General features: G+C 44.9%; 1 protein-coding gene across 7 annotated transcripts in view; it reads left to right on the top strand.

The window, feature by feature from the left end:
* Nucleotides 1-16589, top strand: part of PCM1 (pericentriolar material 1) — a 104756-nt gene that overhangs the window by 42702 nt on the left and 45465 nt on the right. For all 7 annotated transcript variants that reach the window (XM_075196559.1, XM_075196533.1, XM_075196584.1 and 4 more), the window contains 2 exons: nucleotides 6887-7016; nucleotides 13237-13377. In XM_075196559.1, coding sequence (XP_075052660.1) covers nucleotides 6887-7016; nucleotides 13237-13377 — 271 coding nt within the window. The remainder of the gene's footprint in view (nucleotides 1-6886; nucleotides 7017-13236; nucleotides 13378-16589) is intronic.

Raw genomic sequence — 16589 nt, forward strand, 5'->3', positions numbered from 1 at the left:
TGCCCATAGCAACCAATCAGATTCTTACTATCATTTTCTAGAATGAATGTACTGAATAAACGATAGCTAGAATCTGATTGGTTTGTAAACCATTCTAAAGGCTAGAAAACCATCTTTCTGTAAGAATTACCGTAGAGTTTGGAAAATTGTCATTTTTTGGAGCAAAGAGTAGGATATTTTCTCTACTTCCATTAAACTTGCTAGATTGTTTCAGTTCTTACAGGAAGGTCTTAGACAGCGTGTTGAGGCTTGGTTCTCTAAGAGAGCAGGTTTCAACGCTGTTTGTTTTTGTTTTGTTTTTCAACTAAAGGCTGTCGCTTATTCCAGAGGTACAAACTTTTTTTTTTTTCTTTTTTTTTTTTGTTGCAAGTAGTGCTGCATATCCAGCCTTCATATATTACTCCCATTGCTCCTTGGCATCTTAACCCTATTTTGACAGCCTTACAAAATCCTCCTCCTGTCTGAACTTTTAGGTTCTGTCGAGCTCAAGTTTTTAACAGTTATTCTCTTAGCAATTATAGATAAGGCTGTCTTATGTATTAATTTCAACCAAATATAAGGTCAAAATTTCACTTAAATTAATATATTGATCTCCAGGATAATTATTGAAAAGTCTTCTGAAAAGGGGTTCCTTTCTTTTTGCTCCAAAAACAGTTGCTAGATAGATGACCTCTGTAATTTGTTAGTCTTATATTGGAGCAGACTTCTCTCTTTGTAAAAAGGGGAGGACAAAGTAGACCAGATCAGTGTAAGTTTCTTGAATGTGCGAAATGGACATTGGTAGAATAGCTGAATCAGGGAAAGACCTTGTCTTCTGTTCATTCCTTCACAAAGTTGTACAGATTCTAGGCTTTTGCATCCAAGGACATTAGTTTAGGGTGGAAAGTTTTGCTCTCAGCAGCTACGGCGTAGTCCGTCACTTAGGGCTGCTTTGGGAACTCCCTATGTCTCCGTTGTCCCTCCAGTGGACGTAAGGGTAAAATAGTTTTCTATTTCATCCAGTCTGGGGGACAGTGCTTACCATGGGTTGTGGAGGGGAGCACGGGAGTTGGCACCTAGCTAGTTAATCTTTAACACTGCTGACAGACCCCTCCCCTCTACAATCCCCCTGCCTCTTCCCCAGTTTTTTCTAGGTGCCCAAAGGAGTTGGGCTTATTAGAAATAGCTAGTGATTATTTCATTTATTTTTGTATATAACGTTATTTTTCTTTAATTTTTATAGTTCAGTCAGTTTAGGGCAGAGCTGGGAGTGTGTTCTACAGAAAGAGAACACACTCACAGAAACTGGGCAGCGGTGACTGGATTCTGTCAGAGAGAGCAGACTGCTCTTAATTGCAGAGCATTAACTGTCACAGGATAGTGACAAGCGGTCTCACTGGACCGCTGTCACTCCAGGAGGCTCCACGATAACCGGCGCTGCCATTAGGCATAGAGCGCCGCCTATCGCATCACCTCGCCGGCGGCCATGATTTGTTTCAACGGACCGCGGAAGTACAGGAAGAAGGAGGAGGAAAACTGCGCCATACCAAGATCCCCCCTCAGGTGAATAGGAGGGGGCATCGGGGTACTAACGCTGCAGGAGACCTCTAAGAGGCATCCATAACTCTGCCAAATACATCGATAAAGTTCCTTTAAAAAAAAAAAGAGAAAAAGAGAGAGACAGAAAGCTGCAGAGGGGGAACTATCACAAGAGCTCCCCTGCTCTCAGCACAGATGGTACAGTCCGGACTCTGGTGCCAAACAGAAGCCCGGGAAGGAACTTATCTCCAAGGGAGCAGACACCAGGACACTGCTGTTGGACTTCTCCCCTGAGTGGCCCTTTTGGCTAAGTACCAAAACCCTTTCTTTAACCATTTACTGACTGTTTATGTAGTTACAAGAGGGAGGCTAGTAGGATTGTAAAAATATTCTTATTTGCACATATATCTTTTCATTGTTACACACATAAAAGTACAGCTTTTATTACACAATAGTCTGTTTCTTGTTGTCCACTCTGTTTCTCACAAAACATCTCTTAAGATATCTCTTATCTAAGTGTGTTTGGTGTGCTTTTCCTTTTAAAATGACAGAAAAGGGAAAAGGCCCTATGGCAAAATATTTTACATGTTCTAGATGTAAAGTTAAATTACCTAATGGGCAGAAAGACCCGTTGGCGCTCTGCTCAGCCTGTGAAGGAGAGGTCCCCTCTGCACAAACCCAGCTCCTTCCAGCCCCACTGACTGAGGAACCGAACCGGCCTGGGTAGCTTCCCTGACATAGTCGGTTTCCTCTTTGACACAGATGGTCTCCCAATCTACTCAATTGTTGTCTAGTGTAGCAGCGTCTGTGATAAATAACGCTACTACTCCTGTGGGGCTCCCTGCTGCCACGGTTTCTACTGAAACGGCTATAGCAGGACCTTCCTCTGCATTTATTAAGGGTTTGGAAAAACTTAACCAGTTACTTGAATCCCCAAACCTGCCCCCAGCTAAAAGAAAGCTGCTCAGATCCACTAATCCTCTCATGGTCCTTTCTGATTCAGAGGGACTTTCAGAAGAGGAAACAGATTCAAATTTGGATTCTGACAAGGTTCCATCTTCTGAACAGGAAGAAGTCACTAAATATCAATTTATTGACAATTTGGTTTTAGCGGTGAGGCAAGCGTTGGACCTCCCAGAAATGGAGGATCCTAGTCCTAGAGACAGAAGTCTATTTAAAAAGGCCAAAAGGAAGGTTATTCGTTTTCCCCCTTCTACAGAACTCAGAGATATTGCTGAGGGAGCCTGGAAACAGCCTGATAAAAAGTTTTCTGTTCCAAAAAGGTTCTCTTCCTAGTATCCGTTACAGGAAGAGGACGTGGCTCGCTGGGAGGAAATTCCGAAAGTAGATAATCCTGTAGCCCGTTTGGCCCGTCATACTCTCCTTCCGGCCCCGGGCTCAGCAACTTTGCAGGATCCCACTGACCGCAGAGTGGAATCCCAGTTAAAATCTATATTTGTAGCAGTGGGCTCTTCCTTTAGACCCACGTTTGCTTCAGCTTGGGTTGCCAAAGCCATGGAGGCATGGGCAGAGCAACTGGAACAGTCCTTACAGGACCCAGAGTTGGTTACCCTGGCATTACATTTAAAGGAGGCGTCAGGATATATTTATGAGGCGGCTCAGAGCTCAGCTTCTGTGTCCTCCTCTATTCAGGCTGCGTCTGTTTCAGCTAGAAGAACATTATGGCTGAAATCCTGGGAATCCTGAGTTAAAGAAATCTATGGAATCCATTCCTTTTTCGGCATCAGGTCTGTTTGGCCCGGAGTTAGATAACATGATTTCCCAGGCAACAGGGGGCAAAAGCACCTCTTTAATGGTTTTCTCTGGTAGAAGTCGGACCCCACGGTTTAGTTCCTTTCGTCAGTCCTTTCGGAGTACATCCTTGCCCAGAGGGCAGTCGTTTAAGGGTAGACACCCGAATTCACGAGGCTCGTCCGTCAGAGGCAGGTCCTCTTTTGCAGCTAGGCGCCAGGCCTCCAAGACTCAGGAGAAGCCTGCGTCCTGACTGGCCCCATTTTACCCAGGAGGGGGGACGTCTGTCTCTTTTTCAGGAACAGTGGGCAGCGTCATCCCAAGACCCTTGGATTCGGGGCATTATTTCAAGAGGGTACATGATAGATCTGATGGGACCAATCCCTCAGCATTTCTTTGTAACCTCGCTACCCCGAGATCCCCAAAGAAGACAGGCAATGCAGGCCTGTGTCGCCTCTCTTCTTTCGCAAAAAGTCATCTGCAAGGTCCCAGACAACCAGAAAAGAAAAGGTTTTTATTTAAATCTTTTTCCGGTCAAGAAGCCGGACGGTTCATTTCGACCCATTCTAAACCTAAAGAGCCTCAATGTGCACTTACAAGTGGCCAAATTTCGAATGGAGTCCCTAAGGTCAGTGATAAACGGCCTAGAGAAGGATCAGTTTATGGCATCCATAGACATAAAAGATGCATACCTCCACATTCCTATTTGGAGCAAGCATCAGTCCCTCCTGATGTTCACGGTAGGGAACTCCCAGTATCAGTCCCGGGCCCTTCCTTTCGGCCTCTCCACAGCTCCAAGGGTCTTCACGAAGATCATGTCGGTGATGGCAGCGTGTCTTCACCTACAGGGAGTTCAGGTCGTTCCCTATTTAGACGATCTACTCATCAAATCCTCCTCAAATATTGGCTTACGTCAACACTTATCACTCACCATAGCAATCCTCGAGAGCCATGGGTGGCTGATAAACTTAAAGAAATCCCAGATGGTCCCGTGTCAACGCATGGTCTTCTTGGGGCTCATCATGGATACCAGTCGACAGAAGGTGTTCCTGCCTACAGAGAAGATCAGTTCAATCCGGGCTACAACAACTCAGGTCTTGTCCTCTCCCAAGCCCTCAATTCATTTGTGCATGCGGCTGCTTGGGAAGATGGTGGCCTCCTTCGAAACGATCCCCTTTGGTCGGACTCATTCCCGATGCTTCCAGTGGGATCTGTTACAGAAATGGTCAGGATCCCACAAACGCTTGGATCTCCAGAAGATCTCGCTGTCTCCAGGGGCGAGAGATTCGCTCCAGTGGTGGCTGAATCAGGATCATATGTCGGAGGGCAGGTCCTTCGCTCCATGCTCATGGATCATAGCCACGACAGATGCCAGCCTAAGAAGTTGGGGGGCAGTAATCCTGCACCTCCGGCTCCAGGGACTTTGGTCAATTCAGGAATCCGCCTTATTAATAAATGTGTTGGAGTTGAAGGCAATTCTTTTAGCCCTTCGAGGGGCTCAGACCCTCCTTCAGGGCCACCCTGTCAGAGTTCAGTCCGACAATGCCACGGCCGTGGCATATGTCAACAGGCAGGGAGGAACCAGGAGCGCAGCCGCAATGAAAATTGCAGCTCAGATTTTTGCTTGGGCAGAACAGTACGTTCCAGCAATCTTGGCAGTATTCATTCCGGGAATAAAGAATTGGGAGGCCGACTACCTAAGTCGAAATTAAATGATGCCGGGGGAGTGGTCACTCCATTCAGAAGTATTTCAGTCTCTAGTTGAGAGGTGGGGTCTTCCGAATATGGATCTCATGGCCTCCAGACACAACAAAAAAGTTCCCAGGTTTTGCGCAAGAGACCCCTTAGCGGTAGCGGTGGACGTAATGACAATGTAATGGAAATTCAGGTTGGGATACCTGTTTCCTTCGTTTCCCATGCTTCCTCTCGTGCTCAGACGAGTAAGGCAAGGCGGTCTGCCAGTAATTCTAGTAGCTCCCTCATGGCCACGCCGAGTGTGGTACGCGGATATAATCTCAATGGCGGTAGGACAAGGATTTTGTCTTCCATCACGAGACGACCTTCTTCTTCAAGGTCCCTTCCGTCACCAGAATTTACCTCAGCTCAGTTTAACGGCGTGGCTGTTGAAGCCAGCCTCTGGAGGGCTAAGGGTTTTTCCTCCAGTGTAGTGAACACTGATGCGAGCTCGAAAGCCAGTTTCAGCTCGCATCTACCACCGGATTTGGCGAGCCTATATCAGATGGTGCGAAAAAAGGACATGTCACACGTCTTCCTTTCGTCTCCCTTGCTTATTGGCTTTCCTTCAGAATGGGCTGGAAGCAGGTATCGGCACTTTCAGTCTTTTTTCACCTGAAATTAGCGGATTTGCCAGATATCAGGACTTTTCTTCAGGGAGTCTTACATATTCAGCCTCCCTATGTTCCGCCTACAGCACCATGGGATCTTAACCTGGTACTGGATATGCATGCTTAAAGGGCCTCCTTTTGAGCCTTTACTTGTGGCAGATTTTAGGTGTTTGACCTGGAAGGTCGTCTTTCTTTTGGCAATTGCATCGGCACGTAGGGTGTCGGACTTGGGAGCTCTGTCTTGCCGGGAACCTTATCTGGTTTTTCACGAGGACAGAGCGGTTTTGAGAACACTTCCATCTTTTGTTACTAAAGTGGTATCCTCTTTCCATTTGAACCAGGAAATTATAGTTCCGGTTTTTTCATCTACTTCTCAGTCTGATCTGCAGTCTATGGAAAAGTTAGATGTGGTTAGGGCTCTCCGTATTTATGTCAAAAGAACATCTCAAATTAGATTAACCGATTCTCTGTTTGTCCTATATGATTCTAACAAAAGAGGCTGGCAAGCCTCTAAACAGTCCATTGCAAGATGGATTACGGCAGCTATTAAGCATGCTTACATTAGAGCTAACCTTCCTGTGCCAGAGAGACTTACGGCCCATTCCACCAGATCGGTAGGGGCGTCATGGGCAGCAAGAAATGGGGCTTCTGCTGACCAGCTTTGCAGGGCAGCCACCTGGTCTTCTGTCCACACATTTACCAAATTCTATCAATTTAATGTATTCGCTTCCGCGGATGCAAATTTCGCTCGTAGTGCTATACGAGCGGGGTTTTCAGAGCGGTCCCACCCTTAGGGGGCTGCTTTAGAACGTCCCCATGGTAAGCAGTGTCCCCCAGACGGAATCAGAAAAACGGATTTAACGTAAGTACATAAATCCTCTTTTTTTTTTTTTACGCTGGTTAAATTCATTGGGGAACACTGGACACCCACCCATTGTATTCTGGTTTTGTTCATTGTTTGACTTAAGTTTTGTTATTGCTGAATGAGCTCCTCTTTATTGTCTCTCTCTGCCTTTTATTATCAGCCACGTTACGTTTAGAAAAATAGCTGCAAAGCTTCTGGCTAGAAGATATATGGGTAGAAGCTCAGACTTGAATAAGATTGTCGTAATACCAAAACTTCTGCACACACCTCTATACCCCATGGTTCCAGTGTTCTCCATTGGACTTCGAGAAAAGAAATTAATGGAAGTACAAAAAATACTTCTTCCTTTTTTTTTTTTTTTTTTTTTTTTGAGTTGTTCACTTACAAGGAACTTTTGATATTACAGAGAGAAATTTTATGAAACAAAGCTTCAGCAGCAGCAACAGGAATTAAAACAATTACAGGAGGAAAGAAAAAAACTTATTGAAATTCAAGAAAAAATTCAAACATTACGGAAAGCATGTCCTGACCTCCAGGTGTGTGAAATGCATGACTAGTTTGGAAATAACCAAATAAATAAATCATTTATGTGTTTGTGATATTTCAAGTCGTGCCATTTTATATTTTTTGTTAGAACTAGCTTTCCCTAGATCATATGGTAAATATGAAAATATTCATGTGGCACGATGCGATGTGGCAGAGCCTACTATTACCGAGAATGCCGTTTCAGTAGAGATGAAGGAAGATGGTTTGAGAGCCGACCGTAGGAGTGCCAGCTTACTTTTTGTGCTAGTAGTTTTTTAATTTTAATTTACCTTTTTATATTACTTTATTTTTTTAGGGTACTATTTTTATTTTACTTGGATCTGAGGAGTGTGTTATACAGATGGAGAGCACACTCCTGTTGGGCAGCGGCACTACTCTGTCTTGTGAGACCCGAACGTCTCTCACTGACAGAGCTGGCAGTGTTTTAAAAGTGCCGACAGGCGGCTTAATCAAGCCGCTGGTACACTGACAGCCTCCCTAAAACCAGCACCTCCTTCACTGACACAGAGCGCCGGTACTCTGAGCGATGGCAGGCGCCATCTTGCTGGGGCATACCAAGTTCCCCTCTCGGAGAAAAGAGGGTGCAATCTTGCTAAAGCTGCAGGATCCGTTTTTTAGTGAGGACATCGGAGGATAGAACATGCGGTGGCTGCCACAATAAAAGGAAAACGGCACCAATTCAACGAGCAGCAGCAGGAAATGTCGGGGAGTGGAGCTAAATAATATAGAGCTCTACCACATACTTGGATGAACGCCAAAGGAATTGCCCGGGAAGACAGACTTCCTCAGCCTGACACTATCTTCAGGGGACACTGCTGACTGACTCCTCTCCTGCATATCGTGCTTAGCTGGAAGGCTAAGCACCAGTATTGTATACCTTTCTATTCATATTAGATAGATGGATATTTTGTTCTATGTGTGCAAGTAGTAGTAAAATCAGTTTGTATTCTACTTAGCCAACTTACATCTTTTCATATGCTGGGTACAAGATACAACTTTTACTGTTATAGATTAGTTGCTACACTTGTATTTATTCAAGCTATATCTTGTGTGACTGAATTTCTATTGCATAAGTGTGTTTTCCTCTTAATACAAATATATCTGATAAGGGAAAAGCACCACTTAAAAAATATTTCACTTGTTCAAAATGTAAGGTAAAGTTGCCAATTGGACAAAAGGGCACAGGGCACTTTGTACTGACTGTGACGCAAGGACACACAGTACGCAGGCCCGGTCTAATGTACTACCACTACCAGGAGGAGCTGGCATGGACATCTTCCCTGGCGCAGTCGGTTACTACTCTGGTCAAATGTCTTACTAAGCCTACTGGGTTCACAGCGGTTTATGCTGTTCTCCCCACCGTTTCAGTGCAAACTGCCCTTCCTGTGGCAGTAGAGATGCCCGTGACCGCCGGGACATCGGAAGTGGCTGTGGCAGGTTCATCATCCTCTTTCACGAACCCAGGCCCTACCTCTGGAGAACCAGCTTGGTCCTTATCCTTAGTCAGAGGCCTGGATAGATGAAACCGTTTTTTAGAGGCTCCAAGATCTGGACTTTCTAGAAATAAGAGGTTTTGGTCTACAAATCCTCTTCTATCCCTCTGATTGTGAGAGGTCTTCAGAAGAGGAGGGTGAGCCCATTTTTGTCTCGGATTCTGCGCAGGTCATAGACCCGGAAGAATCCCGTAAATATCAGGGCATTGACTATCTGGTCTTAGCAGTAAGGAAAGCCTTGGACCATATGGATTTGGATGAACCCAAATCTTCGGACCAGGGTCTTTTTAAAAAAAAATAAAAAAAATTAGAATGGATATTTTCCACCGTCCGTGGAATTAAGAGACATAGCAGATGCAGCTTGGAAACAACCAGACCGGAAGTTGACGATTCCAAGGGGATTCCTTACCCTGTACCTGCTACAGGAAGAGGACCTGGCCTGCTGGTAACAGATCGCAAAGGTTGAGACTCTGGTAGCTTGTTTAGCTCGCCACACTACAGTTCTGGTGCCGGGTACAGCAGCCCTGCAAGATGCCACTGACCGCAAGGTCGAGGTTCATTTAAAATCAATCTTTGTAGCGGCAGGCGCCTCTTTCAGACCCATGTTTTCATCGGTGTGGGTTGGCAGAGTGATGGAAGCATGGGCAGAACAATTGGCGAAGGGACTGCAGGATTCAGAATTGCTTCCCCTTGCCTTGCATCTAAAGGAAGCCTCTGGATGCTTATATGAGACGGCCGCCTCCATATCTGCTTCGCGGTGGCAGCTAGAAGGACCTTGTGGCTGAGGTCCTGGGACGCAAATACAGAATCTAAAAAATCACTTGAAACGTTACCATATTCTGGCACAAGTTTGTTTGGCCCTGAATTGGACAATATTATTTGCCATGCCACGGGTGGCAAAAGCACTTTTCTGCCAGTGTACGTTACTAAGGCAAAACCTTGATTTGGCTCTTTTCTGCAGCCCTTTCGGGGGGGCTCGTTTGCTTAGGGGTCAGATGACTAGAGGCAGACCGACCGGTAGCAGTGGACACTCTTATAGAGGTAGGTCCTCCCTCTCTACGAGGCGGCAGTCGGCAAAAGCTACGGAAAAGCCAGCATCCTGACTGTCATCCACCCCTTCTTGCTGCAGCAGGAGGGGGGGGAGGCAATTGAGTCTGTTCAAAGAACAGTGGATAGAGTCCTCCCAAGTTTGGATTTGCGGGATCATGACGAGAGGGTACATGATAGACCTGTCGGGTTCAGTCCCTTGTCGTTTCTTTGCAACATTACCCCGTGAGCCAGAAAGGAGACGTGCGATGCGGCTCTGTGTTGCTTCTCTTCTTTCTGCAGGAGTCATTTGCAGGGTACCAGAAAAGGCAGGGGTGCTATTCAAACCTGTTTCTGGTCCCAAAGCCGGATGGATCTTTCCGACCATTCTTAAATTTAAATGTTAAATCTACACCTGAGGGTGGACAGGTTTCGTATGGAGTCCCTCCGATCAGTGATCAATGGACTGGAGGCAGACAAACTTTTAGCGTCAATAGATATACAGGACGATTACCTTCACGTCCCCATTTGGGAGGGACATCAGTCACTTCTCAGATTTACGGTAGGATTAGCTCACTACCAATTCTGGGCACTCCCCTTTGGCCTCTCTACAGCGCCCAGAGTGTTCACAAAAATCATATCGGTAATGGCGGCATATCTTCATTCCAGAGGGGTCAAGATAATACCATATTTAGACGACCTACTCATCAAGGCCGCATCAGCAATGCTGTTGAAACAGCATCTGACACTTACCCATCCATGGTGCTCCAAGATCCTTATTGTAATAAATCTAAGGAAATTACAATTGATTCCCTGCAGAGGATGACCTTCTTGGGGTTCATTATAAACACTAGAGAGCAAAAGGTGTTTCTCCCAGAGGAAAAGCCCAGGTCATTAAGGGAAGTAACTATACAGGTCTTGGCCACTCACAGTCCAACCTTCCACTTAAGCATGTGTCTCCTAGGCAAGATGGTGTCAACCTTCGAAACAATTCCTTACGGTCGGTTCCATTCCCGCTGCTTCCAGTAGGACCTCTTTATCAAAGTGGTAAGGTTCCCATCTGCATTTGGAACACCAGAAGATCCGCTTTTCTCCAAAAGCAAAGGTGTCTCATAAGTGGTGGTCTGTCCAGGGTCACCTGCCAGTAAGCAGGTACTTTGCCCCATGGTCCTGGATCATAGTAAACAGATGCCAGCTCGAGCAGCTGGAGATCTGTGGCCCTTCACTTACGGCTGCAAGGACTTTGGTCGACTCAGGAGTCTTCCCTGTCAATCAACATTCTAGAGATGAAGGCCATGCTAATGGCTCTTCGGGGCGCCCAGACCATGCTTCAGGGTTGTCCGGTCAGGTTGCAATCCGACAATGCCACAGCAGTGGCTTATGTAAACAGACAGGGCGGAACCAGAAGTGCAGTAGCAATGACAGTGGCAGCATAAATTTTCGCCTTAGTAGAACAGAATGTTCCCTCAGTCTCATTGGTGTTCATACCAGATATCCTGAATTGGAAGGCAGATTATCTAAGCCGTCATGCAGTGATGCCGGGGGAGTGGTCACTCCATCTGGAAGTCTTCCAGTCGCTGATCCTGAGATGGGGTCTCCCGGACCTGGATCTCATGGCGTCGAGGCACAACAGGAAGGTCCCGAGTTTCTGCGCAAGGGCAGGGGACCCCCTGGCAGTAGCCGTAGACATCATGGCCAATGCCCTGGGACTTCAGGTTGGGAAATTATTCACCGCATGCTCAGATGAGTAAGGCAAGGGGCACTCCCAGTGATTCTTGTGGCTCCCGTCTGGCCGCAGAGCGTATGGTATGCAGACATTATCTCGATGGCTGTAGGTCAAGGAGTGTGTACCACTATGAGACGACCTTCTTCTCCATGGCCCATTCCGACATCAGGACTTGCCTCGGCTGACTGTTGAAGCCAGCCTTTGGCGGTCTAGAGGATTTCCAGCCTTTGGCGGCCTAGAGGATTTTCTCCTAGAGTCGTGAATACTTTGTTGCGAGCTCGTAAGCCAGTTTCGGCTCGCATCTACCATCGGATTTTGTGCACTTATATCAGATGGTGTGAGAATCGCCCCTGCCATACGTTGTCTTTTCGTATTCCCCGTTTCCTGGCATTCCTCCAGGATGGCCTGGATGCAGGTCTCCGTTTGGCCTCTTTAAAAGTACAAATATCGGCCCTTTCGGTTTTCTTTCACCATCATTTAGCGGACATGCCGTATATTAGGACGTTTCTGCAGGGCGTCTTGCATATTCAACCGCCTTATGTTCCACCTACGGCACCATCGGACCTCAACCTGGTACTCGATATGCTAAAAGGGCCTCCTTTTAAACCATTACATTCAGCTGATCTAAGGTTAACATGTGGAAAGTAGTGTTCTTTCAGGCCATTGCATCAGCTCGCAGAGTGTCAGAATTAGGAGCACTCTTTTGCCCCGAACCGTATTTGGTTTTTCACGAGAACAGAGCCGTTCTGCGGACTATTCCTTCGTTCGTACCGAAGGTGATTTCGGGATTCCACATGAACCAGGAAATTGTGATTCCGGCATTTCAGGCAGGGCCATCGTCTTGTGGGAAAAGTTCAATGGAGTGTTTGGATGTGGTCAGGAGGACCGCCCACATTCGACGCACAAATTCTCTTTATCCTTTTTGATTCACATAAGAGGATAGTCAGCCTCAAACTAATCCATTGCAAGATGGATTACTGCAACCATTAATCAGGCTTACATCCTTACATGCCAGGTCGGCTTGCTGCCCATTCCACTTGTTTGGCGGGGGCGTCTTGGGCAGCGAGAAATGGGGCCTCAGCGGACCAACTTTGCAGAGCAGCCACCTGGTCCTCGGTCCATACTTTTACAAACTTATATCAATTCCATGTCTTTGCTTCTACAGACGCCAAATTTGGTCGTAGTGCACTGCGTGCAGGGCTGTTAGAGCGGTCCCACCCTTGGGGGGGGGGGGGGGTGCTTTATAACTTCCCCATGGTAGCAGTGTCCCCCTGATAGGATGAAAGAGAAAAGAGGATTTTTATACTTACGATAAATCCGTTTCTCTGATTCCATCTGGGAGACACTGCATTCCGCTCTTCTGCTGTATGGTCTTTGGTTGTTTGGCCTATCTTCCTTGGGGCTTCATAATTAAACTAAGGAGCTGCAGAGGGGAGGGGTCGGTCAGCTTTGATACATTAAACAAGTTAAGTGGTTAAGTGCCAACTCCACGCTCCTCTTATATAACCCATGGTAGCAGTGTCCCCCAGATGGAATCAGAGAAACGGAATTATCGTAAGTATAAAAATCCTCTTTTCCAAGGTGACTACCTTCAGCTTTTCTCTGTCCGGTGAAAACCAGAAGAGATTGCAGCTTGGGTGTGAGAAAGAGGACCAACAGCAAGTCCTCCCTCACACACCCTTTCCACACTATAATAAAGTGGTAAACAGAATTCATTTGAATTGACAGAACCCTGGGGAAAAAACGCTTCTTGGAGCAACCAATGGAGCTCCAGCTATTGGCAGGAACATATTCGTAAAACATTACATTACAAATGATAGTACATTTGAATACATTTTTTTAAAATATTTAAAAAAAATATTTTTCTTAATTACTTGTTCAATTAAAAAGATCCATGTAATGTTTGAGTTTCATATAGATAATTAATTCAGGCTTTTTTTCCCCCTCTCCTTCTCTATGAATTAGTTGTCTACATCTAGTGTTGGAACATGCCCGACAACCAGGCAGTTGCCAACTGCTGCCTCAACTCCAGATGTTAATGAGAGCAGCACCGTCGTCTTACCGAGCATGCCGGACCCAGAAGATTCCTCTTCTGTGGATAATGAGGTAGGAAACACCAATCAGCCTTCATTTCTCTTTATTCTTTTTATTAGAAAGAAATTCCAAATCTTGCAGACTATGTAAACATAAGAATATCTAACTAAAAGTGTTGTCCTTGATGAGTCCTGCGAAATTTTATATTTCCACAAACATTTATTAAAGATACTAAAAACTCAAACCGTATCAAAACAATCAAGATTGGTCACCAAGGATTTTAAAGCAACACTGTTTGCAGATATTTAGACTACACTCTCCAATCCTTTGATCTCTATACCAAACTTAATACCTTTTTTAGTTCCCTGTTTGGTTTTATGGTGACTGAACGCTCACAACTCAATCAAGTTACTTGAGTACTATTTTATTGCAATAAATTGAATCATTATTGTGCATACTGTAAATGCTAATAAGCCCCATATGCAATATGGCAACTCCACCTGAGCTGCCAGCGACAAGATTGCTTGGCAGTTTAGCAATGCACTTGGGTTGCTGAATTAGTGGCTTACAGGCCAAGTAGCAGAATCAAACACAAATGATTGACTTATTGACAAATAAAATCCTATTTATTAAAACACCCCACATTTTCAAAAGTACACTAACAAATATAACCATAACAATCGGTGATATTTTTTTGGCTTAAGAATCTTGTATCTGGAGCCAAATCAGGTCAGAGGGGTTAAATGTAAACTTTATAGCAAGGTTTAAAATACGCTCAAACATTTAATAAATATAATCATAAGTAGATGTTTATACTGGATCTCTAAGTTTATTATATTAGTTCTGTTGATGTCTAAGCGTTTTTTCATTATATGGAGCTGCTTTGCAATACACAGCCCCATTCCATTTTTTTTTTGCAACTTCCAGCTCTAGGTAAATGAATTGTCCTTCCAGAGGGCGGAGTCTTTTGTTTTTACCTCCACTATGCATTGCATGTTTCCTCTCATGTACACAGTGACCACCTTGACATACGCATTCAAACATCCATTGGGTGGTTTCTTACAAATGAAGAAAATACTATATATTCGAAGACTTCTCCTCTCTCTGGTCATTTGCAATAGTTATTTAAAAGACTAAGTATTTTACATGTATATTGGTGATACACACTGAAATCTGCTGTCTAGTGACAGTGTGGGGAGGTGGAGCCGTGATCGGCACCTCATCTCTTTCCTTTCTCCCATTTTTCAACTAAGAGCTACTGAGTGAAGTGCTCCTGGGAAACCAGTTGTCTATGGGCACTTTCATTTTATTTATTTAAAGTGGCTCTGCTTTGGAGCCTTAACTGGGGTATTTCTTTAACGGGTAGAGCATGGAGTAGTTCAGAGGCAACCCGGCTCCCTCAGCGATCATCAGACCTGTTGGTGTCTGTGGACAGTGCAGTTCAGGTGGCGACTCCTACTGTGAAAGGTAGTCCTCACTAGGGGATGAGAGACACAGGTAACTGAACCGGCAGGGGGAGGTGTATATCTAGCTCGTGGCACCTCCTTTTTGACAGGCTTTATCTCACAGTGGATATCTTGTCAGAATTGGTGACACCTCGGTTTGGACAGTGCACTATTAAAAACTCCACTGCACTCCCGGATTCCCTCTCAGCAAGGCTCCTGTGATAAACTTGAGTCCCTCTGTGGGAAAGTCAAGTGATCTGAGTAACTAGATTTCCATATCTTTGAATTGTGTGGAAATTCCCTGTATGTGTCTCATTCTTGTAGCTAATTTGTATACCACCGTTAAATTAGAAACTTAGCTGTCCTCTAATAGCGCTCTTCCCCCTCTCCAATTTCTGATATTTCTTTATTTAGGAGATAAAAGAAACGTAGTTACTTTTTCTTCCTCGCCTCATTTGTCAGAGCTTTTAGTGGAAGCTTGGACAAAACCAGATAAAAGGTTTCAGATTCCACTGTGATTAACAGGGGTTTATCCATTGCTGTGTGATACCAAAAGGTGGGATTTCGATTTTGAAACGCAGTGGTCTGTCTTTCTAACACTGCTAGAATCGCCTTTCTGAATGCTGCCTCTCTGAAGGACAGCACAGAAGGAAATGTGAGGGTGTTTTGAAATCTTTTTGTGGCCGCAGGTACAGGTCTAAGACATGGGTCAATAAAGCGATTGAGAAGTGATCTGAACAGGTTATGGAGGCTTTACAGTCTGGCAAACATAGATCAGAGTTGTTCACTTTTAATGAAACATATCAGAGAAGCTGCAGTGGTTGCTGGACTTATTGAATCCAGTGGCTGCTAGATGAGCCCTTTGGCTCAGATGTTGGGTGCGCAGATGTACAGTGTACACCTCAGGAGTTCTGTCCTTTGTTCCGCTGGGTGGACAGCAGAGGGCTATTGATATCCTAGTGTTCCACCTCCAAGACCACTAATAAACAAGCTGCGTGAGGGGATTCTTTTCCACCTGTCTGCAAAGGGAAAGGGCAAAAAGGATGGTTTTTATAAGGGCCATTCAGGCCCTGAAGTCATCAGGAGTTGGTATTGTCCTGGTTCTGGAGGTGTGGGGTTTTTATTTTCTTTCTTATCCAAAATCTGGAAAATTCCTTTTGACCCATCTTGAACTTAAAAATTCATCTTCAGGTGGACAGTTTCAAGATGAAGTCAGTAAAGTCAGTCATAAATGACATGGAGCATGAATTTCTCTCAGATTCGCAATACAGGATCTACAGTTTTAAATTCATAGTCTTTCCATGGCCGCTCTCTTAAAGTCACAAGGAGTTACGGTGGTACCTTATATAGACTATCTTCTGAAAGTGGATTCTTTCTCTCTTTCGGAAACTCCTACATGATAAAAACTCAACTGTTAGAATCCCTTGGGTGGATCATAAAATTTCACATATTGTAATTTTATCTGTATTGGCACATGTTGAATCTGCAAATGCTTCTGTTAAACACCAGACTGCAGAGAGTCTTTGAGAACTAACCACAGATCTTCTTCTGTGGATGGATGTAGACTTGCTCAAATCCTCCTGTCTCTTCATGTAATCCCAGACAGACTCGATGATGTTGCATTTTGTTAATTGATAAAAATAAACTACGAACACCTTTATTTTTGAAAGTATTCTTACTTTGCAGCACTTCTCCACACCTGCCTAAAACTTTTGCACAGTGCTGTATATAATATCTTGCCACTATATAAATTAATAAAAACAGAAATGGAGAACGCATAAACAAAATATAGAGTAGGCAGGGCTGTTTACCTTTCAACTCTGTCCCAATTTTTGAAAT

The sequence above is a fragment of the Mixophyes fleayi genome, chromosome 1, assembly GCF_038048845.1.
Source record: "Mixophyes fleayi isolate aMixFle1 chromosome 1, aMixFle1.hap1, whole genome shotgun sequence".
Classification (NCBI taxonomy): domain Eukaryota; kingdom Metazoa; phylum Chordata; class Amphibia; order Anura; family Limnodynastidae; genus Mixophyes; species Mixophyes fleayi.